The 15802-nt window shown below is 57.5% G+C and overlaps 1 protein-coding gene across 3 annotated transcripts in view; it reads right to left on the reverse strand.

The window, feature by feature from the left end:
- Positions 1-15802, reverse strand: part of PLEKHM2 (pleckstrin homology and RUN domain containing M2) — a 39347-nt gene that overhangs the window by 1327 nt on the left and 22218 nt on the right. The window contains exons 2-19 of one of the 3 annotated variants that reach the window (XM_043923282.1): positions 13973-14079; positions 13460-13569; positions 12816-12915; positions 12167-12254; positions 11178-11364; positions 9827-9886; positions 6595-6823; positions 4666-5505; positions 4349-4418; positions 4113-4203; positions 3684-3748; positions 3274-3362; positions 2527-2659; positions 2102-2292; positions 1721-1786; positions 1010-1169; positions 507-686; positions 302-418 (exon numbers count right to left, since the gene is read on the reverse strand). In XM_043923282.1, coding sequence (XP_043779217.1) covers positions 302-418; positions 507-686; positions 1010-1169; positions 1721-1786; positions 2102-2292; positions 2527-2659; positions 3274-3362; positions 3684-3748; positions 4113-4203; positions 4349-4418; positions 4666-5505; positions 6595-6823; positions 9827-9886; positions 11178-11364; positions 12167-12254; positions 12816-12915; positions 13460-13569; positions 13973-14079 — 2883 coding nt within the window. The remainder of the gene's footprint in view (positions 1-301; positions 419-506; positions 687-1009; positions 1170-1720; positions 1787-2101; positions 2293-2526; positions 2660-3273; positions 3363-3683; positions 3749-4112; positions 4204-4348; positions 4419-4665; positions 5506-6594; positions 6824-9826; positions 9887-11177; positions 11365-12166; positions 12255-12815; positions 12916-13459; positions 13570-13972; positions 14080-15802) is intronic. The other 2 variants (XM_043923283.1, XM_043923284.1) reach the window with 2 other exon arrangements.

Below are 15802 nucleotides of genomic sequence, written 5' to 3' on the forward strand. Positions count from 1 at the left end.
GAGCTCTAGCCCCACCATAAGCACTTAATTCCTGTTTTGTTTTGTTTTGTTTTGTTTTTTATAATTCCTGCTTTTTGATGGGGACTGAGATCAAGAATGGCATTTCCTGGGCTCGATGCTCAGCTTTAGCCTCAGATTCCCAGGGAGTTAGCATCCTGTCCCTTTGGTCCTACAGATGTCTGCCCTGGAGCTCCTAGTTCAGTGCTTCCCTGGGCACCTGCCTCCTGCCTTGGTCTGTGCCGTGCAGGGCTCCTTTCCCCAGGGAAGGGCTCCCTTCTGCAAGGCTCTGGCAGCTGGGTACCTGGTAGATGGCTTTCCACCCCGAGTTCAGTGCAGACAAGAATCGGTCCAGTTCAGGTGTGCAGCTCAGGTAGATGACCCAGGCTGGGAGGGGCTGTGCGCTGTCCTGGGAAAACTCCTGGGCAGAGCGGGGGCCCCAGGTGAGCAGACCCAGCACTCCTGTGGCAGGGCCTGCCTCCATCGCCTGCCCACCTCACCCAGCTCACCAAGAGGCAGTACTCCTTGCCCGGTTCAGTGGACACAGCACTGATGTCAGCCAGCTTGGCAGTACCCAGGGAGCGGAAGAAGCTGGTCTGGCAATCCTCATGGCACGTGAAGAGGCGGTCATCGGTGATTACCAGGCAGCAAGGGATGCAGGGGCTGGGAGCTACCCCCTGGGGGATGACCTGGGGAGCATGGGTGGGGGAAAGGAGGGGCAAGCTGGAGCTCTCCAGGGCTGGTCTGCACCAGGACACCCTGCTTCAGGGGCCAGCCAGCCCCTCTGCCCAGCCCTCCAGAGGTCAAGCAGACTCTGCCCACCTCAGGAGTACAGGGGCTGGCCTGGTGATGGTGGGAGTGTCAGGCCATGGGTGGCCCTAAGCTCCAGGGTGGACTCTTGGGCTGGTCCTTGGAGGTCCTGTCTTGGTCCTTGGAGGCTGCTCTATGATGTGTCTGGGTTTAGGGAAGGGCCTCTGGGGCCCGGGGTGGGGGGAGGGGAGAAGGCGCTCACCCCCTTGGACACGGCCTGGCACAGGTGCTGCATCCAGTCGGCCATCTCAGCCTCGCTGTCGGCGCTCAACTCCAGGCAGGGCCGGTCGGCGAGGATGACCTGGAAGGCGTGGGGCCGATCCGTGGTGTTGGATCTCCGACAGCCACCGCACTGCTCCCCCCTGGGCCAGAGGAGGAGGGTGAGATGGGTCGAGGAGGCAGGGATGGCACAGGGGAGCTCTCGGGGCTGGTCGAGGCCTGCAGACCTGGGGCTGCCCCAGAGGACACCAAAGGGTGGTCCGGACCCCACAGCTGGGCAGCCCCGCCCCCACCTCTTTCCTGTGTAACACCTTTAATCTCCAGGATCACCAGAGTCCTTCTGCATACTGAACAGGGCCAGGTGAGGAGTAGAGAATCAGCTCTCAGCCCCACCCTCTCAGAATCAGCACACGCTGCCCCTCGTGGGCCTGATGCTCCCTCCAGGTGTATGTGTGTTCATCTCCCCCTAAGGTCAGGCGCTTCCCAGGGAAAGGACTGCCTCCCCATCAGACTGGACCCTTTCCAGGCAGGGAGCTCCTTTTGCTTCCCCCAGGTTCCCCCAGAGCTCAGCAGACCCCAGGGCTCTGAGTGCGGGTGGGGCTGAGCCGAGCCCCAGGCCCAGCTTGACCTTGACCTTCAGCAGCAACACAGGCCCCAATACCTGCCCAGCAACCCCACTGCCCAGGACACTCACCCCATATTCACTGAGAGCAGGGGCGTCACGTCGGTGCGGTCAGGATACTGGTAGAGGATCCCGTTGCTGCAGAGGCACAATGCGGCAGGGGTGAGTCTGGGCTGGGATCTGGGGGCCTGCAAAGCCTACATCCTGGGGATCCTTGCAAGCTGGGGCTTGAAACCCAGAGGCCAAGGAGGCTGGGGCAGCTGGGAGGGTGGAAGAACTGCAGAGGTGCCGCAGGGAACGTGTACCCCCAGACTTGGGGACAGCCCTAGTCTGCACCTGAGATGTCCTGGGCTTCCTTGGGCCCTACGTGACTGACACCACAGAGAAGTTCTAGGATCCCTGTGGAAAGGAGGGTGCTGTCCCCCACCCCAACCTCCGGGCCAGAGCTCTCACCTGAGCACCACAAAGCAGGTCTTCCAGTGCTCCTTGCCCAGGTAGGAGGTGCCCGCCTTGTAATGCAGCATGCCTTCTTTGGTGATGGTGCCCTCGGGGGGTGAGCAGTGGCAGGGGGTGGGGCCCAGGAACTCATCCTGGGGGTCCTCCCAGTGCACAAGCCCATAGAAACGCACAGTAACAGCGGTCGCCTGGGGAGGGAGGGGGCAGGGGACAGAGCGGTGAGGTCGGGGTCAGAAGCAAGAATGGCCCTTGTCAGGGTGAGGACACACCCCAACTGGGTAAGTGGCTAGGCTGGGGAGGAGAGGAGAGCCTGCTGCAGGCAGATGATGGAGAAACAGGAAAGACCCGCTGTCTGCACCTCGTGACCCTAACACCAGGGCTTGCATCTTGGGGACAACAGCCTCTCCTCCCCAGGTTCTTACCTCACACTTAGATTCCTGGGCCACAAATTTGGCCAGAGCCAGCTTCTCCATGGTGGCATCAGTCAGGATGCTGGGGTAGGGGGGTTCCCGACAGCCCTTGATCATGGCTGACTTCAAAGAAGCCAAAAAGAACCTGTGCAGGGAATGGGGTCTGCTGTCAGAGGCCTGGGGCCCCCACCCCTCACAGGGACTGGGCTTAGTTCAGAGAACGTCTGACCTGAAGGGGTCACAGGGTTTGAGGGGAGGGACCCGCCTGGAACCAGAGCTAAGGCGGCGGGTGGGGCAATGAGGTGGCAGCAGTCCACGGTCATCAAACGGCGGCCTGGAAAACCTAACCCTTCACGATGGCCAAGGGGCCTTGGGTCTTGACCACAAGGGAAGCCCGGACGAGGTGACGCAGCAGGACTCGGATAAAGACGCGACCTCAGGAAAGACAGTTTTCGCACGGAAGCACGTGGGGCACGAGTGGCCCCGTGGCCCCTAAGCAGGGGCTGTGCTTTCTTTCCTGCGGGGGTGATTCTGCCAGCCCTCTTTTCCTCTCTGGGGGCCACTGAGGGTTTGAGGTCACCAGTCGGTCAGTGTGTCTGTCACCCCCCTGCTTCTCTGCCCGGACCGCAGTCTCCAAACGGAACTCGTCTCCGCTTTCTGCCTCTTCGTAGCCCACGTCTCACCCTCCACCCCCAAGGGTGTGGCCAGGCCAGTAGCGCACGCGCTGTCTCCGACCGGCGGAAGGGGCGTGTCACTCACTCGGCCAGGGCCACGTCGGCCGCGTCCAGCAGAAACTGCTTCCTGCGGTTGGTGCACACCAGCTTCACCGTCTGCTGGTCGAGGCCCACCTGCCGGAAACCACACCCTCACATGCACACGGAGCTTGGCCGCAGCTGCCACAGGGGCAGCCATGGCCAGATAGAGGGCGGGCTGGGGAGGGAAGAAACACAGACTGGGGTCACCATGAAGTGGGAAGGGATGGTCGGCCGTACAGAGGAGGAAGAGGGACCCTTGGGCTTGGTTCTTATCCCCGGCATCGCGGGGGTAGATGAGGGCTGGCACCCACCCCGGGACTGAGGCTAGGGGTCGGCCTTGCTCCGCAGCTCCGAGGGTGGGTGGCCCACGGAGCCCTACAGACAGCACACACCAGCCGCGGAGCCCGAACTCACCGACACGTAGTCGAGCTCATTGTAAGAAACAGCCTCTTCCACCAAGTATGGCTTCTCTGTGGCCCCTGAGAGAGACGACCCCAATGCTTGTGACCCCTGGGGGCCTCTCTGCCCTCCCCCCGCCCCATTTCCTAAGACCTTTTCTCCGTGAGGACCCGTCCTCGCCCTGCGATCTGAAATGATGGGCTAGGAGAATGACATGGGGTACTCCTGGAGGGGCCCCCAGGCTCCCGTCTTGGGATACTGACAGCCCCTTCCCAGCTGTGCGTGTCCATCACCACATGCAGCAGAGAGACACTCGGGGCCAGTGGGGCGGGGGGTGGAGGGGTGGGAGGTGAGGGGGTTTTGGTGGGGGGTGGGGGTGCAGGGAACGAGGAAGCAGTCAGTCTCATCTTCCACTGCCCTGGCCCAGTCCGGGGCGGCAGGCACCTTTCCGGAGCAGGTAGACGTAGCAGTCTGTGAGCAGCACGTACAGCAGCTGCAGGTTGCCCTCCATGTGCCCGGTGCTCATCCGGATCATCTGAGGGGCCGGAGCAGAGATGTCAGACCCTGAGGCCCACACCCCGCCCCGGACAGCCCGTGCCCCCTTCTGAGCAGGCGTGGGGCCCATTCAGCCGTGCCCTCGCTGTGTGGCTCTTGCTCATCCTTGGGATCCCGGGACTTACTCTGAAGAGCTGCTCTTCATTTTCTCGAAACACATGGATCATCAGCAGGAGCAGGTGATTGTTGTCTACTCTGTGAGGGGGACAGGTGTGGGGAGGACGAGGGGTCAGTGAGAGCAGGGGCAGGGAGAGGCCACACAGGTACACAGAGACGCTGCGCGCACGCAGGTGAGGCGACACCAGAGGGCCACACCCCTTCCTACCTCCCAGCCCAGGCTAGGTCTTCCAGGAGCTGTGCTCGGCCTATGTGGAGGGCAGACGCCCAGCGTGCCCTGATCGAGGAGAGGTGTGGCTCACACGTGTGGCACAGACTGGCTCACCTGAACTCTGCCGAGTGCATCATCTCAGAAGGGCTCCCCTGGCCCTCCTCCACCCCGGAGTCCTCGGCGCTGCTCAGACAGGGGCTGGGCTGGTCTCCCTTGAGTCTGCAAAGAGCCTCCTGGGTCCCAGGCTCTGGCTCCAGCCCCTCACCGACCTGGGGCAGCTGGGTGTCCAGTTCCTGGGCCTCTGGCTTCTGTGCCTCCCCCGGGGTGTCCTCTAAGGGCCGAGGTGTCTGTCCTGGTCCTCCTCCTCCCCCCGCCTCTTCTTGGCCAGCAGCCGCAGGGCTACCAGGAACATGCAGCGGTTGGCCAGGCCCTGCAGGGTCATGGTGGCCGCCACCTGATGTAACAGTACTTGGACTCTCAATGGTAAAGCGGTAGAAGTCCATTGGGGCTGGAAGCCCCTCACTAAAGTCGCAAAATGGCGGCCTCTCCGGGGCATCCCCGGGAGAGCCGGTCCGAAAGGACTGGTCCGGGGGCTCGACGTGGGGGCGCCAGGTGGTGGGGTCCAGCTGCCCGTTGAGCTGGTCGATGACCTTACTCAGGGGCTGCCCCACGCGCTCCATGGAGGTGTCCTTCATCTCGGGGATAAGCAGGCCCACCTGGCCGGGCTCTGAGCGCCCGCTGCCCTCCACTGTGCTGCCAGGCCCCTCTCCCTCCTGCAGCGGGGAGGCCAGGGTGGTGTCTGGGGAGCCCCGCCCAGGGCCTGGGCTGCTGCCCACGGTGTTGCCATTGCCCTGCCGGGCACACGTGTGCTGGGTGGAGGCCGGGTGGAGTGGACTGGCTTCCTCATCTGATCTGGGCTTCTTCTTCTTGCCTGTTTTCTTCTTCTTGGTGACCCTGGATGGTAGTGATTGGAAGAGGTTTAAAGCTGAGCAACCGGTCCTGAGGGCAGCGAGGTGGGCTGGGTCACTACAGGTGAGCCTGAGCAAGGAGCTCAGAGCGTCAGAGCTTCAGGAGTCCCGGGGAGCACTAGGCATGGGACCCAGGGCCAGAGGCCGACAGCAGCTCAGAGGCAGAGGCAGGGCCAGCTCGAGGAAGGCACAGGGGAACCCCTGAGTGGGTCCTGTGAGTTGTAGCTGGTGGCGCGCTGGGCTAGCTATGCTCTCAGGAATGGAAACAGGCCACGGCTGGTCAGACCAGTGACCCCTCTACTCAGCCTCCCCGCAGGAGGTGAGCAGTGGACCCTGAGCTGACGTCACTTTCCATTAGGTATTGTAATGGGTAATTCAAAAGACTCAAAATCTTTTGAGCTCAAATTGCTGGCTCCGTGGTTCCGAGTTGGCTGGAGTGGACCTGGCTAAGCAACTCTAGGTCTGAACCTCTCTAGCTGCTCTGGATTTGAACCAGCCTTTGGGAATGGGACTCCTGGCTCCAATCACTGGGGAGGAACTCCCCCCGCCTTGGGCCGGGAAGCCTCTTATTCAGGTGGAGAGACTCAAGAGCAGGAGCCAGAGGAGGTCAGGGAGCCGAGGAGGCTCTTGGCCAAGAGTTTCCAACCTTGTCATCCACCTCCTCCTTCCTTCTACGTCCCCGTCAATGTGATGGAGATGCTCTTCTTTCAGTGAGCCATGCTCAACTAGAATTGGTACAAATCTCAGAACTTGTGCATTAATGTCCAAGAACTCCCTTGGAAAGAAGTCCAGGCTGAAGGTACTTTCTGGATGGACCGGACAAATGCCCCCGGCAGCCTGGGCCTGGCCCCTGAAGCCATCCATGCTGTTGCCTTTGCCACCCATCTTCTAGCCTCGGGCCCTCTTTTTCCTCTTGATCAAAGAACTACTGAACAGGGTGGGGGTACCTGGTCTCCAGAAAGAAGGCCAAATGTCCTCGGGGTGAAAGGGTGTGTGGACTAAAAAGTGATGCCAGGAGTGGACAGGAGGGACACCAGGACGTTCACCCAGCTTCTTGGGCCCCCTCCCCGCTGACCTGATGACCTCGAGCTCTGTGCAGGTGTCCGGTAGGTCTGGGGTGTGGGACTCCCCCTTCTCCTGAGAGCTTGTGTGCACAGGGGTGGTGTCGGAGGAGGATACAGTCTCGGCCTGGTCCTCATTGAAGGGGTTGTGGCGCTGGGTGGGACTCTTGGTGGAAGCCTTGCTGCTGGTTGGGTCTGAGGTGGTGGAGCGTGGGCCGCTGACAGTGTCTGTGAGGTCTCCGTCTGGGAGAACAGGAAACACGAGACAGCCCTTCAGACACCAGGTGGGGACCCCAGGCCCCCAAAGCATGCCTTATCTCGGGAGGGAGGCGGGCGAGTTCTTCCCAGGGCATTCTGACCGGGGTGGCCCTGTTTTAGGAGTGGAACCCTCCCGCCAGCAGGACGTGGGATTTGTGCTTCAAGAGCAACTTGGAGGAACGCCATTGTCACCCCCTCTGGATCCCCCAGAGCTCTCAACAATTTGGATGAGTTTGAGTCAAGAGCCTCAAGGTTAAGCAGGCTCCAGGTTTAAGCCCTGTGGGGGTGGTGACCTTGATGGCTCAGAAGATGGGCCGCACATCTTGCAGGCTAACATGCGCCTCCATTAGCGCAACACACCCTTAACAGGACTGAGATACCCAAAGTCCTCTGAAGGGGCCCCCATGGTGGCAGATACAGAGGGACAAAGGAGGAGAGAAGAGAACCAGGATCAGAGAAAATGAGGGCTGCAGACGCTGAGAGGCCCGGACAGGGAGTCCAAGGGTGAGGAGCAGGGGGAAGGGCAGGAAGAAGGACCTAGAGCACAGTGAAGAGGGCAGAAGGGGGAGAAAGGTGTGCAGAGTCGCTGCCCTCGCAGAGATGCCTCGTGGGCCCTTCTCCCGAGAGGCAGGTGCTGACAACTTCATTTCATTCAAACCTCAGCCTGCCTACTGGCCCCCGCCTGGGCACTCTCCCCCAGGGAGACAGGCCCTCTGGAGAGGAGCTGGTTTAACAGTCCTCCCACCCCCAACTGTCCATCCCAGGTCCCTGGAACGGGACACTGAGAGGAGGGAGTGTTAGCATGTAAGCATAAGCGGTGTTTATCCAGTGGTAGATGGAAAGCCACCCAGGCTGGCAGGATAGCTTGGCTGACGGTGACGGTTGATGGCAAAGGACACAGGATGTTCATGCCCCATTTGCCAGCCTGTGCACATCTTGCTGGCCCTTATCTGCCAGAGGAGACGTGGTACACAGGCTTCCCACCCTCAGCCTCATCTGGAAGGGCCCAACCTGCTTCGTGGATCTGGGAAGTCACGGGGCAGCTGTCTGCTGACGCAGCATGGCATCAAAAGTACACTGTCTTTTAATATAAGGCTGTAGGAGGGGGTAAGGAGCAGCTGCCAGCTCTGCTAGAGAAACACGGGTGAAATAGGAGCCTTTCTTCAAATCTCCAGGGACGCCCAGAGCTTGTTTCTCAGATGCAGAAAAGCCTGCCCTTCAGTCTGAGAGGAGGCTCTTGCTAAGTCCACGTGTTCCTATTCGACCCCGAGAGGTGCAGCCGCCCAGGGAAGGGGTCCCAGGAGGGAAGCAAGCAGATCATTGGGCGTGGTGGGGTCCGGGCTGGGATACCCACCAGTTCTGTACATAAGCCAGGGCTCTTGGAAAGGCCTCCCCAGTCCCCACCCCAGGGCCTGGAGCTGCCTCCAAATCCTGCTCCTCTCCAGGTGTGAGAAGACAGAGCCGCCTCAGGGGAGCTGCCAAACCGGCTCGGGGCATCGCCAGCGCTCAGGAACCAGGAAAGGGGGCGGTCACTACTGGGCCAACCTCACCCCACCCCGGAGCCCAGCCCGGCCTGAGCAAGCGTGCAACGGGGTGTTAGTCCTCAGGCCGCGAGGGGTTCTGCAGGGCTGCGGAGGAGGGTCAGGCCCTGCTTGCAAGTGACTGCAACAGGAGAGTAGCTGGCTCGGGGGGGTTAGTTGTTAGACCTGGGGTGCGGGGATCAGTGCCCAGCATGTGAGCTGCAAGAAGAGAGGCAGAAAGGACAAATGACGTTATGATGGAATTCTGGATTTCAAGCTAATCTCAACTTAAAATGGGGGACTCCTCAATGCTACTCTCTTGGCCAGATGACATACATGTATTTTTCTCAAAGCCATATCTTATTTCCCTCAAACCAAAGCTACTGCACATTCACATTACTTGGGAAAACAGCCTCCGTCATCCGTGACTCAGATGACGGCTGTAACAACGCAGGGGCCAGCTCTGAGCAGATCCACTGTCCCTTGGCTCAGGGTGACCAGTCGGCACCACCTCCTCCAGAGGCCAACCCCGCACCCACCCTGGGCAGAAGCAGCCCTCAGGGCAGGGCTGTTTATTAAGAGGGGCTCTGGTTTTGGCCTCAGCTTTAAGGAGGAAGGATTAACCTTCTCAGAAACACGTCCTCTGCTTGGAGTAGTCACGGGAATCCCAAGAATAGCTCCAGGGCTGTTCTCAAGCCCAGGAGTGGCGTCACCAGTAGAAAAAGGCCTAAGCATTGCTGCCACCTAGTGGACAGGGTGGAAGGGTGAACAGATTTCCTTTTTTTTTTACTCTTTATGGCCACGCTGCATGAAATTTGGGATCTTAGTTCACTGATCAGGGATCAAGCCCACACCCCCTGCATTGGCAGTTCAAAGTCTCAACCAGTGGGCCAACAGGGAAGTGCCTGACAGATTTCACATTAGTTGACCTTAAAATTTCAAAAAGGACGTTTCAGCCGTGCTAGGGCAATTTCCCTCATTCAGACCTCAATCTCCTCCAAAAACACCCACGAGGAAGCCGTTAAGAAGTGGATCAAGCCGTCTGCATTGCCTCCTGATGTCTGTAACACAGAGGCGTGTCTGACCTAAAGGAGCTCGCAACCCCCACGCTCTAAGGCAGTGTTTCCCTGAACAGTCTCCCCGCTGGGGCCCACAGCTGGCAGTCCCCCTACACGTCTGGTGCATGACTGGCGCTGGAATCGGGACGGGTGATCCGTGTGTCCCCAAAATGCACTCAGCGACTCAAGGCCACGGCATAAGGGGAAGAATCTTGCACTGGGAGAAGGGGTTGGCCTAGGCCTCAAGGTCACGTTCTACTGCAGAATTCCATCTGTCAGAACACCAGACTTGGCTTTATTACGATCGTTGACATTATCATAAATAACAAGCTGATTCTGAATCATGCAGCAAGCTTGGTATGGAAAGGTTGCAAAACAGGAAAAGAGGGTAACAGCGGACTCTGTCCCACCTTCCCAGTCTGTGCTGGGTACAGACGGCACTGCTGGAAACACATCTCCAAAATCATAATCTACAAAAACGAGGGACAAAACTGAAGATTAGAAACACAGGTAGTTTGGCAGGACAGGGAGGGTGGGGGGCAACAGGGTGGGAGACATAGGGAGAACACAAGAGAGGAAAAATTCAACTTTCCATATTTTCTCTGACCACCTCAGGGGAACTTCCAAGGATCCCAGCTGCTTCTCAGTTCAGGCACTGGCCCAGTAACCTCTGACCCCTAGGAAGACCTGCGGGCAATCCATTCTAAGACCGGAAGAACACAGCTCCCCTGCACCTAACCTCCTTTCCTACCCCTTGCTCTCCTTCCTGCCAAACCCAGCAGCTAAAATGAGGTGGGCTCAGGGGACACCTCCGTCGCTGGGCAGTCTGTCTGCTCCTTTGAGGCCTGTCCCGCCGACTTTCCTGAGCCCACCCCAAGGAGACTGAGCTGCTATCTCCTGCTCCTATGAGAGCAATACAAATCTGGCTAACACCAGACTGAAAGTAACTGCCCTCCCTGGGAGAGGACCACATCATAGGCAGAAACAGAGAAGGTCAAGGTCTCAATGTTGATGCAATTCTGGGTGCCCTTGGGGCTGAATTGGTGCTTGGAGCCCCTTCGCTGGAGATGAGGTGGGGTGCAGTACCTAAACGGCTCTGATTTCCCATGTGGGGAAACGGTGGGGAAACAGCCAGTTTTACAAATCAACACAGAGGCCAAAGTTTTGGAAGAAAGCAGGCTGTTCCAACCAGCCATTGGACTAAGACAACAAATGACTACAGACGTGAGGATGTTCTTTTTTGGTCTTTGCTGCCATGTGTGTGATTGCCTCTGACACGCTGTCAAGGACAGAAGGGACTCAGAAATCGATGGACCAGGGGAAATGGGGGCGTCTGCCTCTAAACTTTGAGACCCACTGGGTTCTCCCTCCTCCTTCCAGGGGTTGCTTAGCCTTTTCTACCTAGAATTGAGGGTAGGACCACCCCCCCGAAGTGGGCGGTGCTCACCCCTGCAATGTCAGGAAGTTTCCAGGTTGCCTTCCTAATCCTCCTGACCGCAGAGAACTGCCCTGGTGCATGTTTACAGCCTTCTGAAAAGGGATCTAGCATTCATAAGATCTCATCATGGCTTCTGATCCCCAGAATCAGTTTCTGAGCCACCACTGAGACATTGAGAAAGAGAAGAGCCAGGAAGTGACTGGCCTGGTTTAACACTGAATTTCCACCACTGGACCAGCCGAGAAAGATGCCCCCTGGCCAGGCTTACGCGGCTTAGAATCCGTTTGCAACAGAGGTCGGCCCCTTCCCGCCCTGGCACTCACCCTCACTAGATGGGGCGATGGCGCTGTCATCCCACTCCAGGGTGGTGGAGGTGACAGAGTTGAAGGAGTTGAGGGAGAGGCTGTCTGAGCCGTGGACTGAGCTGGGGAGGCGGTCTTCAAAGTCCAGCAGGTACTGGGGCTTGTAGTAGTCGGGCATGTAGGGGGCCAGGTCTAAATAGGGGGCATCCTGAGGAGAGAGGGGAAGAGGCAGGTTGGAGTGCTAGCAGGCCACAGTGGGCCTGAATACATGGCCTTCCTTGGACCTGCCTTCACACTCTCCCAGGCTGGTTTTTCTTTGGAAATCAATGTGCTTAAGGTACTAAACCCAGAAATAAACTGCTTAGAGGAGGACTGTGAATGGCTGTGACCCATATGGCTGAGGGCTCGGGGCCCAGGGATGACAGTGCCCGCTGGACCTCCTGCCCCTCTGTAACTCCTTGTACTCATTCTCTCCAGTTTCTACTACTTTTTAGGTCTGTGCTATTGGAGTCTGGGTCTAGGCTGGTGGCCCGATTAGGAGGGGGCAGTTTCTTGCATCTTGATGAGGCCGCAGAGGTGCCTCTGAAGCTCCTGGGCTGCACTGAACTGACTCTAGTGTGTGACCGTGACCGTGACTGTGACCAGGAGGGAGGCTGGGAAGCAGGAAGCTGAGAGGCTTCCAGGATCACAGGAGGCACAAGGACGAATCTGCCTTGACTTTCTCAAAGATTCATGTTCTGAACATGAAGGAGTATTAAGTGCTAAAATACTCTAGGTGATGTGGTTTTTCTCCAAGTTGGGACAGAGAGACAGGAAGGAGCCACCCAAACCAGGAATTCTGGCCAAGAGAGTCACCTCAATTCCCTTGGGCAGACCCTGAGCTGTTCCCTCACCTGAACAAACAGGACGATGCTCAGACTCAGCCTCACCCATCAGGCTCCCTGGGCGGGACCTCGCCCACCCTGGCCACCCCTCTGCCCCCATGAGCAGTGAGAGCCGGGATGTCTCACCAGGTCCAGGTCAAACCGAATGAACTCTAGCCCAGATACCAAGGTCAGGAAGAGGGTCAGGTGGTCATGGCTGCAGACCAGGGCGTTCCTGCGGGGCATGAGATGGGGTCACTCATGGTGGCTCTGGGTCTGGTTCCCAGCATGGCCCTGCCTCCCCAACAAGCCAGCTGTGTTGAAGTTTGACGTGTGACATCCTCCCTCCATCCCCAGGCTTGATGTGGCCTCTGCCTGGCCCCTTCCAGCACTCTTGCCTGGGTCTGGAGCCACAGGCACTTTACTGCCTGTGTCTTCAGATATGGGGCCTGTGGCAGCTCTCGGCAGCTGCTCTAAACACTTCCCGCAGCAATGCCAGCAAAGGCTGAGTGTTCTGGTCAGGTCTGAGGCCTGGCTGGAGGGTCAGAAAAAGGCTGATCAGGCACCAAACCACTCATGGAGCACAGCTGGAACCTGGACTCCTGGCCAGAGCCATCACAGGCAAGCTCTATTGTCTTTCAGGCCATCACTGGTGTGTCTTCAGGCTGCCCAGTCAGGCTAGGCCCCTGGCGGGGGGAGGTTGGCATAGTGTGGTATGTGCATGGATAAGACGTTGGGACGAGGCTCAGGGGCACACAAGAGCTGCGTGCGTGAGACCCAGCGTCCGAACACTCACTTGACATAGTACTTGTGTAGGAGACCCAGGTTCTCCTGGAACAGCCGCAGGTAGCTCTCCAGGGAGTTCTCGTTGAGGGCCAGGTAGAGCCAGGCCCGGCCTGCAAATGAAGGGCAGGAGTAAGTGGGAGGAAGGTCCAGCAGGTGCCAGCTTTCCTTGGCCTGGAAAGGAGGGGAGGGAGGAGGAGTGGCCAAGGGGAGCAAGCACCCCAACAGCCTTCTCTCTTGTGGGACTGCCACACCCTGAAATCTTGACCTTCCCCATCAGACTCGAGTCTATAATGACCAGGAAACTCGGATTGACAGGGCAGACTGCAAACCCCAGATGGGTTGAGAAATGCAAGGATGCTGCACTGACCCTGTAGCTGACACTGATCATAGCTCAGGGAGAGAGGCGAGACCCCTCACTCATGTTCGGGCTGGGATTCAGAAGGAGCCCAGCTCTCTTCAGCGTCTTCCCCACAGCCACGAGGCTGCAGCCAGATGTCATGTGCTGGGGAGAAGCGAGGCCTTGGGGAGAGCGCTGGCCTTTTAACAGCCCTCCGCCACTGGACACCACGAGGCACTTGGCCTCCCAGGTTGACCTGAGTCCCAGGCTGCCCGCAGGGAGGGCGGAGCTTCCCCGAGTCAGTCTGCTCTACTCACTGCGCCCCAGGTTGGTGGCCACGTGCTGCAGCACCTCGATGTGCTTGACGGCCTCTCTCCGGGTGAAGTGAACCACGAGCACCCAGTAGCCAGATGAGAGGTCCTGCAGCCTGAGAAAGTAGGACAGGAGCTGCTGTGACCTGGATGGGGCCACCCTGGGACGCTGTGGTCGGCGGGCCCACCAGCCTCTGTGTCAGCAGGAAGTGCAAGGCTGAGAGCTGGGATTCCCAGGGCACCCACAGGCTTCCTCCTCCTCCTCCACCAGCAGGCCTTCATGCCATCATTTCATCTGTGGCTAATCCCTTCCCCCATCATTCATGCCTGCTCAGAGACGGATTACTGGGACAACCTTAGACAGTCTGCAGCCCCCTTGAGTGAGACCAATCTCTTTCTGCCAGGAAAGAAGAAATAAAGGGCAGACAAGGCTAGGGACTTCCCTCTGGAGGCTGCTCATGGCCTTGGTCCTGCCCTGTCCAGCCGCATAGTCCTCTCCAGAAACTGCTGTCCCCTTACCCGTAGAGCAGAGCGTGGTCCAGGTGCTCACACAGACGCTGCAGGACTTTGTCATGGTTGCGGATGGCAGGGGTCTCATCTTCACAGGCAGCAAAATAGCTCTGCAACTGAAAGGAAAAACAAAATCCCCCCAGATGAGAAATGGACAAAGAGGAGGGCCACAGAAGGTCTGGAATCAAGAAGGTAACTAAAGGAACTTCCCTGGTGGTTCAGTGGTTAAGAATCCCCTGCCTTCCAATGCAGGGGATGCAGGTTCAATCCCTGGTCGGGAAACTAAGATTCCATGTGCCACAATGCAACTAAGCCCGCTCACCACAAAGAAGACCCCACATGCCACAATGAAGACCCAATGCAGGCAAATAAAGAAAGAAATGAAACTTAAAAGAAAAAAGAAAGTAGCTAAGAACATCAGTTAAAGGATGTATCCACGATGACCAACAGAATCAACCTCGAGCTGCCTGCACCAGCTGCTTTTCCTGAACCACAGGTGTCAGCGGGCACAGGAGGGATGCCCAGTCCCCAAGAGGCGCCCTGTGTGCTTGTCACATGACAGCTTGATGCTGGTGAGGAAGTCATGGTCGACATGTGGGTCTCAGGTGGTACCACGCTTCCAGCCTGGGGCCATCAAGCCATGTAACTCTAGGAGCGCCACCTACAGTATTGTGTATACAAATGAACACACAGTGCCCAGTAAATCCCCCCGCTCCACCCCGGAGTCAGCCACAGGGAGGCCTGCCTGAAGCTGCCCCTCTGCACAAACCAAGGGCTGAGAGACGTGGGCACCTGCTCTGACAGCCTTCTTGTCAGAGGCTGACATGGGACACTGGGTTTACCTGAGGAAGCTGGCTGGATATGGATCCAGGTACCCGCCAGGCCCAGGTTGAGCCCTATACCAAGAATTACACCATTCCCAGGCTGGACTGAAAAAAGATTTGGGGGCTTTCCTGGTGGTCTAGTAGTTAAGAATTCACCTGCCAGTGCAGGGGATGTGGGTTCAATCCTTGGTCTGGGAAGATCCCACATGCCACAGAGCAACTAAAGCCCATGCTCCACAACAAGAGAAGCCACTTCAATGAGAAGCTCACATACCACAACAAAGAGTAGCCCCCGCTTACGGCAACTAGAGAAAGTCTGTGCACAGCAACAAAGACCCAGTGCAACCAAAACTAAATAAATAAATCTAAAAAAAAAAAAAGAAATAACCTAATATTATGCATGCAGAGTACATCATGTGAAATGTCAGGCTGGATGAATCATAAGCTGGAAACAATACTGCTGGGAGAAATATCAATAACCTCAGATAAGCAGATGATACCACCCTAATGGCAGAAACCGAAGAGGAACTAAAGAGCCTCTTGATGAAGGTGAAAGAGGATATTGAAAAAGCTGGTTTAAGACAACATTCAGAAAACTAAGATCTTGGCATCTGGTCCCATTACTTCATGGCAAATAGATGGGGAAAAAATGGAAGCAGTGACAGTTTATTTTCTTGGGCTCCAAAACTGCGGATGGTGATGCAGCCATGAAATGAAAAGATGCTTGCTTGTTGGAAGAAAAGCTATGACAAACCTAGACAGAGTATTACAAAGCAGAGACATCACTTTGCCATCAAAGGTCTGTATAATCAAAGCTATGGTTTTTCTAGTAGTCATGTACGGATGTGAGAGTTGGACCATAAAGAAAGCTGAGTGTCAAAGAATTGATGCTTTAGAACTGTGATGCTGGAAAAGACTCTTGAGAGTCCCTTCGACAGCAAGGAGATCAAACCAGTCAATCCTAAAGGAAATCAACCCTGAATATTCATTGAAAGGGCTGATGCTGAAGCTGAAG

The sequence above is a fragment of the Cervus elaphus genome, chromosome 14 (genome assembly GCF_910594005.1).
Source record: "Cervus elaphus chromosome 14, mCerEla1.1, whole genome shotgun sequence".
In the NCBI taxonomy this organism is placed as follows: domain Eukaryota; kingdom Metazoa; phylum Chordata; class Mammalia; order Artiodactyla; family Cervidae; genus Cervus; species Cervus elaphus.